The 8,895-nt window shown below is 40.8% G+C and overlaps 1 protein-coding gene across 2 annotated transcripts; it reads left to right on the plus strand.

Moving 5' to 3' along the window:
• Positions 1 to 737: 737 nt before the first annotated feature.
• On the plus strand, positions 738 to 8,857 carry taf15 (TAF15 RNA polymerase II, TATA box binding protein (TBP)-associated factor). 2 transcript variants are annotated; one of them, XM_068709292.1, is made up of 16 exons: positions 738 to 883; positions 1,672 to 1,696; positions 1,853 to 1,886; positions 1,978 to 2,059; positions 2,261 to 2,318; positions 2,721 to 2,896; positions 2,980 to 3,154; positions 5,315 to 5,349; positions 5,906 to 5,938; positions 6,075 to 6,184; positions 6,522 to 6,651; positions 6,750 to 6,869; positions 6,973 to 7,045; positions 7,164 to 7,243; positions 7,464 to 7,602; positions 8,399 to 8,857. In XM_068709292.1, exons 1-16 carry the CDS (start codon positions 874 to 876, stop codon positions 8,436 to 8,438), a joined length of 1,320 nt encoding a protein of 439 aa, XP_068565393.1. In that variant the 5' UTR covers positions 738 to 873; the 3' UTR covers positions 8,439 to 8,857. The 2 variants fall into 2 exon arrangements, with proteins under 2 accessions (XP_068565393.1, XP_068565401.1); XM_068709300.1 differs by lacking the exon at positions 5,315 to 5,349.
• Positions 8,858 to 8,895: the final 38 nt, after the last annotated feature.

Below are 8,895 nucleotides of genomic sequence, written 5' to 3' on the forward strand. Positions count from 1 at the left end.
AACTTCATGAATATATTTACCTCTTTTAGCCATTTGTTGTCAGACAGCTCCATCACATTAATTCTCTCGATGTAGTAATGTTGATAGATTAAATTTACACAGGGTAGCAGTGAGGTGTGATGGTCTTTATGTTTAAGTTATCTGAACAAAATCTGTTCTAAGGACTGATATGATAAATCCTGTTCTGAGTTACAAAAAGTCACTTTCTCTTAGTTAATGAATTATACAATCTATTAGAAAAACTTAGACTTGGATAATAGCAGACTAGGTGCATATGACTCCTACGACAGGTCTGCACCACTTGTAGATTATGTTTGCATCTGAGACAAAGTTCTAGCATAAGACACGTTGTCCATAAAGTTAGACTTTACAGTACAATCAATATGTGTCCATAAACCTTTCATAGCAAGAAGAGCACAGGTGGAACTAATATTGCTAATGTTGACTGATTACGTTTCAATTAAATGTCCAAGTAGCTGAAGTATGCACAATAACTTTCATTCTGCCTTGTGGTTAATGTTTATCAATGTTAATTGTGGGCTGACACTTGCAGAAACCAATATGCTCCTTAATCCCTTTATTCTCAGTATGTATTATTTCGTTTTTAAACTAATACAAGAGTAGGCAAACTGCCGTTCTAAGCCATGGTGTATTGTATTGTAGCCTTTTAACACTAGGCGGCGGTGTTTTTATTTAGCTTTGAATACGAGAAGTCTGTCCAAACAGGAAGAAGAAGAAGCTGCATTAAGGGGGAAGTGTCGCAGTGTACAGCTCAATTCTGTGGCGCTGCGTAGATGTCAACCAGGGTTTTTAGCAACTAGTCAGAAGAAACAGATTTCATTGTATTTTTAACTACATATACAACGTCACAGAATGGCCACTGGTAAGTTAACATGTCTTTTAATTATTTTTTTTGTAGCTAGATAGTGAAAAGTAAGTCGAATAGCATTGGAGCTAAATTATCGGACGACCGCGAGGCCAGAAAAATGGGCTCCGTCTATCTCCTGGAAAATGACTCATCTTTCATTAGCAGAACAAAAATAGCTTTACGAGGTGTTTGAGTAAACTTTCTCCCCCTTTCTCAATACGGTGCTTGATTTGTAATCACACTTTACTTATTATTTTGTACCCATGATTGTGCCGTGAGGGCAGTAACATTATAAGGCAACACCACTTCCTGAGCAGGGCCTTGTTGGGGCTAGCTAGAGCTAGCTGTTAGCTCTGTGTGTCTGCTAGCGAGCGTGAGTGTGCCTTTGTTTATACCGACACTATTGTTTTACTGCTGAACGAGACGCATTTAGGGCACTTGAGTGAATGTACTTTTATTATAAAGTTGACAATGTCGCGCCTAACAGTCTGTTTTAAAGCAAACTGTGCCGAGGATTGAACTACATTTACAAATCCATGGTTGTTTGTCTCGCTTCAAGTGTTAGCCCAAGCCTGTACCACTTTGACCGCCATTTTTTTTTACTGGATTGGCGTGGTGACAGGCCTGTTGGTAACATAACCGCCCTAATGGCGTTCACGCTCACGTTAGTAGTGCTACATAACGTTTTTCACTTTGATATTATGCTATTTGTCTTTCAAAAACAATAAGTCTTCCGGCGAAGCTTTAATAACGTTGCTTAACGTAAATATTAACGTTACTCCATTGTTTTATTTCCCTTTCAGATTCAGGCTACGGTGGCTCACAAAGGTACGTTGCGCTAATGTAAAACGAGCGTTACATTGCATTTTCTATGTGTAAACAAATTATTTAACTCATTGGTATTCAAAGCCTAACGCATAAAACCGAAAGGCTCGTGAAAGAGTGCATCCAAAACCGAAAGTAACATCTTTTATCTGTTTATAGCTACGGGTCATATGCTGGTCAGCAGAGTGGACAGGTAAGACCCTTACTATCAGACAGTTGGCTGCAAGAGTTATAATTCAGTTTTAACTGGCTGATTATAACCCGTCTAACCTTCTGTTGTACAGGGTTATGGACAAGGAAATGGCAGTGGCTCTTATGGGGGACAGAGTTACAGTGGTTATGGACAGCCAGCCGCAGCAACACAAGGTATAGTATGCAGGGTATTCAATGGAAGCAATTTACAGAACAGCAATGACTGGTAGTTTGGCAACATCGTTTTCATTAGACCAACCTAGTTGAGATTATTGCCTCCAAAACAGAAAGTGTTTTTGCTGGAGATATTAAACAATACATTGTTTTGAAAGACATATTGATGTTTCTCAATTTTGTGAATTTTTCTTTCGACAGAGGGTTATAGCCAGTCTGCGCCACAAAGCTATGAGAATTACGGACAGGCATCAGCTGGGTAAGACACTACTATCACATTGTTCAGAGACCTCTTTAATTTATATCAGTTCTGTGATTTTTCTGTGAAGTATGAGCATGAGTTGCTGTCATTCTTTTGCCTCTAAATGACTTTGTTAGCTAAGATGTAAGTATTCTAAAAATGACAAAGTAGTGCATCATTTAACTATACAGTATAATGTTACACTTTTGAAGCTGAAATGCCAGCCTATTAAACCAGTCTATAAACTTTGCAATTAAGTTGAATTGTATTGACAATTAATGTTATCTTTTACTGCTCCACTTTTAATTTACAGCTGCTTGTCTTGCTTGTCTTAGCCGCTTAAAGCCGCATTGATGGATTCAAATATTTGGCATCTCTGTGGTGCTAACTGTAATGGTTTTTGCTAAAAACCCTTTCAAGGTATGGCGACAAGTCGTCGTCTTCTTCTCAGGGGCAGCAAGGTTCCTATGCTAGCCAGGGTCAAGGAGGAGACAGCTATGGACAGCAGAGCTCCTATGGTGGCCAGGGGCCACGAGGTGGTAGCGGCGGCGGTAGCGGTGCCAGTAGCGGTGCCAGCTATGGTAGATGGAGTGAAGGTGAAGATAACTGGCATTTGAATACTTGTAGCCCACACTCTGTCTGGTTGGCTAATCACTCAATGAATCTCTCTATACACCAGGTGAGGAAGGTGGTCAGGGTGGGAGGTTTGGACGTGACCAAGGAGATCGTTCCGAAGGAGGCGGGGGCTTCAGAGGCCGAGGCCGTGGCGGCTACGACCGTGGTAGCTACGACCGCAGTGGAGGATACGACCGCAGTGGTGGCTACGACCGTGGCGGAGGACCTCCTGGTATGGGGTAAGTTGCATAGTGCCACTGCCCCCAAGGTACCGCTATACACTGTGAAATATGAGACATGACTTTTTGTCACTCAACACATCGTCACTCATCAACTACAAACCATCCCAATAGATGATTTTCATCACTCATTGTGGTTCAGATCCCCAAACTATAGCAAATTATATATATATATATTTTTTTAAAACCTGATTCATCCAAGTTGTCAGTTAACATTACTATAATATTTACCACCCCTCTGCATTGGGCTTTAAGAGCTTGAATCTATAGATTTATTTTTTCAAAACCGGATTCACCTGAAGGTTTTACACAAGAGATGTGCTGGTGTTATGATACCTAATCACACAAGAGGTTATTTAGGGATGAGTTGTTCCCACTGAGAATCTACTCGTTCTCTTTGGGGTTTAAGTAAATGAATGGAAACTGAACATGTCTGCCCAAATAGATTTGTAACGGTCAATTTTCAAGGAAAATTAAGATTGGCACTTTGGGCAGCAATTCAGCAGCACAGTCTTCACCTCATGTACAGATAATTGGCCAGCATTCCATTAAATGGGGATTAAACGTGCGCCTATCACATGTGAAGGCCACAGTACTACACTGTCTGATCCAAAGGACCACATGCTTTTATGCAAGTTTTATTATATTACTGGGGTGAATATATATTTTTCATGTTTCAATTAACCAGCCAATGGTAGCCTCATGAAACCTGCTGCTAGTTTTTGCTAGCTAGCGGTTACCGTGTGGGGTGTAGCTTGATTAAGCATGCTAATTGAGGAGTTTGAATTACTTTAATTCTATTCATTCTTTATTGTGAAACATTTCTTTTATGAATTAGTTGTTCACTTATCACACAGACCATCTGTTGGCTTTCACATTGTATGTTTTTGACACATTGCTAGTCTTATTTGACAAACTAATTATGTGTACTTATGATATGGTAAATTCAGCCTAAACTGTTAATTCCCATGGAAAGTTTCCACCTTAAATGTTCCCCAGAATTTTGCGACCCTAGGCACCACAGACCCGGATATACAACCACATCATATACCAGACATTGGGACAGGTTTTGTCCGTGATTTTACATCAACCAGAAAGAGACACCATGTGTCATTTTTAGAGGCTGTATGATATCAAGCAAAATATTTGCTTATTGAAAGAACTTAAAAGCTCTAACCTGAACAGAACAATGCTGCAGCACATCGTCCATTAAGATGTGAAAATAAGAACTCTCCTGTATATGGAAAAACTTGTTCTCCACACTTGGATGCATACGATGATACTTTGGCTTTCCCCATTTTTAGGACCTGCAAAAGTGGCGCGTCTCAGTTTAGAAGGGATTCTAGCCAAGGTGCCCATCTGCTCATGTGTCTGAGGAGGGAAGAAATATATACGTTTTATACATTTGGTTTTTTTAGACCGACTTTGGTATTTGTTCTACATATTTGTGTGTGTGTGTGTGTGTGTGTGTATATATAAGGACTTTTTTTTATTATTATTATTATTTTAACACATACTTTTTCAATTGCCAGAAACTTAATTTTGGTGTTTCGTGTGCTCTGAGGAGCGCTTGATAGTTTTTGAACGGCAACCCGACTGAAACATGCCCGTAGACCTAGAGCCACAGCTTCAGCTGCTTCACATTCAACAGGTTTCATTCAAGTGTTGTATATATGACAATGGAGAACATGTGTGTTGTGTTAACATGGATCTACATTTTATACTACAGGTGTTCAGAGTGATTGAACTAAAACTTGGACCTCAGTTAAAGGATCTCATAAACGCACTCAGTGGAAGATTGCTTATCAGTTGCTCTTCACACGAATTTGGCTTCTCATGTAAAAAAAATAAATACAACTGGCTGTTTTTCTGGCTCTTATCATCCAATCCGGTCATGTAAAAAGTTCCAAATTTATTGTAAATGGTGATCCAGATGTGGTGATTGTCTTCACTCATCTACCTGATTGTTCAATCAGAGCTGCCTAGTCGTCTGTTAATTGATCTCCAATTGTCTAAGACTAACGCATTCCTCGTTTGAGACATTTCCACCATAGTCGCACACCCTGGCAGGAGTGCATACTGATGGGGATGTAGGGGAGCTTTGAGCTCTCAGTTGGGACAAAGGAAAAATCCATCATATCTCCAATTTTTCCTCTGCAGAGGTGGTGACCGTGGTGGCTACAAAAATTACGGTGGTAAGTGACGAGCATCAGAACTGTGTCGGTGGGGGAGGAAAGAAGTTGAGTTAGCGAAAGGAAAAGGGGGGATTAAAAAAAAAAACTCGGTGAATGCCACCATTTTCATGTCCAGATCCCAAAGGGAGTCCACCTCTTCCTAGCAGGGTTTCTCTTAAAGACTTCAGATATGGTAAACAACATGGAGCCTGAGTTGTAAAATAATGGTATTGTTGCATGAAGACGAGGGCTGATAGTAAATGACAGAGGTGTTCCCAGGACGAAGAAGGAAAACAGTCTAATACTGGAGACTTTTTGGTTGTTTTCATTTCTGGTGTAAGCCCCCCCCTCCCCCCAAAAGAAATTCAGAACAATTCTGTTCTTGTTGCACGGTGTTGGTATGTGATGCAACGGTATGAAAACACCCATCAGAGAGCTGTAAACATGGACATTGTTAAATTTTCTTTATCATTATGCATTGGTAGGGATAAAGTTAATAGTGATTTGTGTGAAACAGAGCAACTGGTTTAAATTCCGTACTCAAGTGTTCTCTTCCACACTCTCCTCTGTTTTACAGGCTCTCGAGACTTCGACTCAAGGGATGAACCAGGTGAGACTCTTAGAGCAATATGTCTCCCCCTTAACAGTGTTAGATGTGATTGTGTGATGGACAGTGTAGATGTCCAAATATAATTACTCCACTATAATAATGGCTGCCGTCTTCTCTCCATTGATCTCTTCCACAGCTGGTGAGCAGGACAACTCTGACAACAACACCATTTTTGTTCAGGGACTGGCAGAAGAGGCCACCGTTCAGGAAATCGGCGACTACTTTAAGCAAATTGGTATCATCAAGGTATTGAATCAGTCCCTGAGTGCATGTTGTCAATTAATTACACAGAAACATGCATATGAATGACTGGAGGCTTCATTAGACAGCTAATGTCTGTTCTACTACTTTTTCTTATTTCTCTAGTCGGTTGCTTAAATGTGACATTTGTTGTTGTTTTTTTACGCAAATCGACACAAGTTGTCACGTCTAAATGACAATTCGGTAACTGATGGTTGTTCCTTTTGGATTGTTGTGACTCTTAATCAGTCGCATTAAGATTCAGTTGAGTGTTCCTGCCTGAATACGTGGCATCGAGTCTAAGCGGGTGTCACAGAATCCTGTGTTCATTTTGTGGTTTTAGGTGAACAAGAAAACTGGCCTGCTGATGATCAACATCTACACTGACAAGGGCACCGGTCGTCCAAAGGGAGAATGTACAGTGTCATTTGATGACCCGCCCTCTGCCAAAGCTGCTATTGACTGGTTTGACGGTAAGACAACAGTCGTACCTTTTTTGAAATGTCTCTTATCGTGTACTCGTACCAGTCGGTGTCGCTCTAACTGGTGCTATGCTGTCTTCTCATATTAGGCAAGGAGTTCAATGGCAAACCCATCAAAGTATCATTTGCCACCCGCAGAGCTGAGTTTACACAGAGAGGAGGTGGAAGTGGAGGAGGCAGGGGAGGAGGAGGACGAGGCGGAGGAGGAGGTGGGCATTGATCGAGCTGATCCAGGGCTCAAATTGTCAAATATCTACTTTCAAAATGGAAGTGCTTGTGTTTAGATTTTGACCAATTGTTTGTCGGTTTCAGGTTTCAGAGGTCGCGGCGGTGGAGGAGGACCAAGCTTTGACATCAAGGGAGGTGACTGGCCCTGTCCCAACAGGTTTGTAGGCTTTTTATGCAAGTTTTAGAGATATTCGTATACATCAGAAGAGCTCATTTGGCCCCATTGTGAAGTAGAATTTCTATTTATATTATGTCTGTCTGATTTCTGTCCTCAGCTCTTGTGGCAACATGAATTTTGCACGGCGGCAAGAGTGTAACAAGTGTGGCACCCCAAAACCAGGAGATGGTGGTGGAGGTGAGAACTAATGACAAAAAATTGTCCCAGAGCTTCCCTTCTATCTGCTCATCATTGAAAATAAAACTAAATTACTTGTAAATTCAAAGTTTTACACCAGAAAAGCTGCTTTGCCTATTTGCATGTACAACATATCACCAGCATGTCTGTCCAGTGCTTTGTTTTACCCGCCAATATCTTCCCCATGTTTTATTGACATGATGGTTGTGATTGTTTGCAGATCGTGGAGGAAGAGGTGGTTATGGCAGTGACAGAGGTGGAGGCTTCAGAGGTCGTGGAGGATTCCGTGGGGGAGACCGTGGAGGCTACGGAGGAGGCGGCGGCGGTGGATTCGGAGGAGGATATAAAATGGGAGGAAGGTTCGTGAAATCCTTTTTGTTTTATATTTTTTTTTGTATTTTCTACATTTTATATGCAAGTTGTCCTTCTGCAAGAGGATCCCTGAATGATCTGTGGGTCTTTATTAATGTAGTTTAATTATACGACCACAAGAGGGCGCATTCTGCCTGAGATTAATGGACAAATACTGAATCTGTAGTTTGGTTACAGATGTGCTTTGTCTCAGTTTCACACTACATACTGTATGTACTATACATTCATAGTAAACTGTATACTATACTCGCAGGAATCTTTTCCTTGAAATGTAACGGTTTCAATTTTGTTCTTTTAGAGGAATGGTGTCAATCAACAACACACTAAAATCTGATTACTTTTATTGTTCATCCTGACCAAATAGACTATACCTTATTTTTTTTCTTTTACCAAATTTGGTAGCTTCATCTTGGCACCAAGGCTGTTAAATCAAAGCCATTCTAACTCCTTGCTTAATAAGAAGCCAAGTTGTAAACGTGTCTAGTATCTAAATATTCATGCTACACCCTTCACTTCCTGTGTTTGTGTCCTTTGAGGGTCTTGGGTATTTCAAATTGATATATTGCTGCCCACTGAAGGTGAAGTGCTGCGTTAATCGAGGGTTGTGAGAGGAAGGACAGTTTGCTGTTTGACTGCAAATGATGTTCTCCATTACAGATTTAAAGGGCAAAGGCTCACCTTCATCTTTGTTTAGATGGGGACTGTTAATTCAATGACAAAGAGGATGGTGGTCTTTTCTAAAACATTCAGCTAGTAACTGACATATTTGTCTTTCCCCTACAGAGGTGACCGTAGAGACGACAGAAGAGAACGGCCATACTAGGTGTTGAGCAGATGGAAACCATCCCAGCCCCCGAGTTCACCATGGAGGGAGGGTTTAGTTTGGGGGAAATTGGGGGGGGGGGGAGGACCGGCAATCAGACAGTCTGATTTGTGCTTTCTGTAGCCAGTGCATCCCAACTATTACGGCTCATGTGAGCGAAGAGGAGTGGATGTGTTGGGCTACTGTATAGGGACTTTGAGGCTGATTGGCATGTGGTCAAAAAAGTTTTTTGTTTTGTTTTTTTGGGTTTGTTTTTTTTCCCTCTGCTTTTTGTTTTATTTCTTTGTACATCTTTTTAATTTCCTCTCAGATTCTAGTTGCAGATGTTATTGTGAGGTAGACTTCATATCTTTTTGTTTTTGTATGAACGGATTACATGTTTTACTTGGGTTCTTTTTTTTTTTTTTTTTTTTTTTTTTCCCCATAATGATATTAAAAGACTGATCTTTTCTCTGTG

The sequence above is a fragment of the Cebidichthys violaceus genome, unplaced genomic scaffold (assembly GCF_023349555.1).
Source record: "Cebidichthys violaceus isolate CVI_PGR_0920_01 unplaced genomic scaffold, fCebVio1.0.p SCAF_1, whole genome shotgun sequence".
Taxonomy (NCBI): domain Eukaryota; kingdom Metazoa; phylum Chordata; class Actinopteri; order Perciformes; family Stichaeidae; genus Cebidichthys; species Cebidichthys violaceus.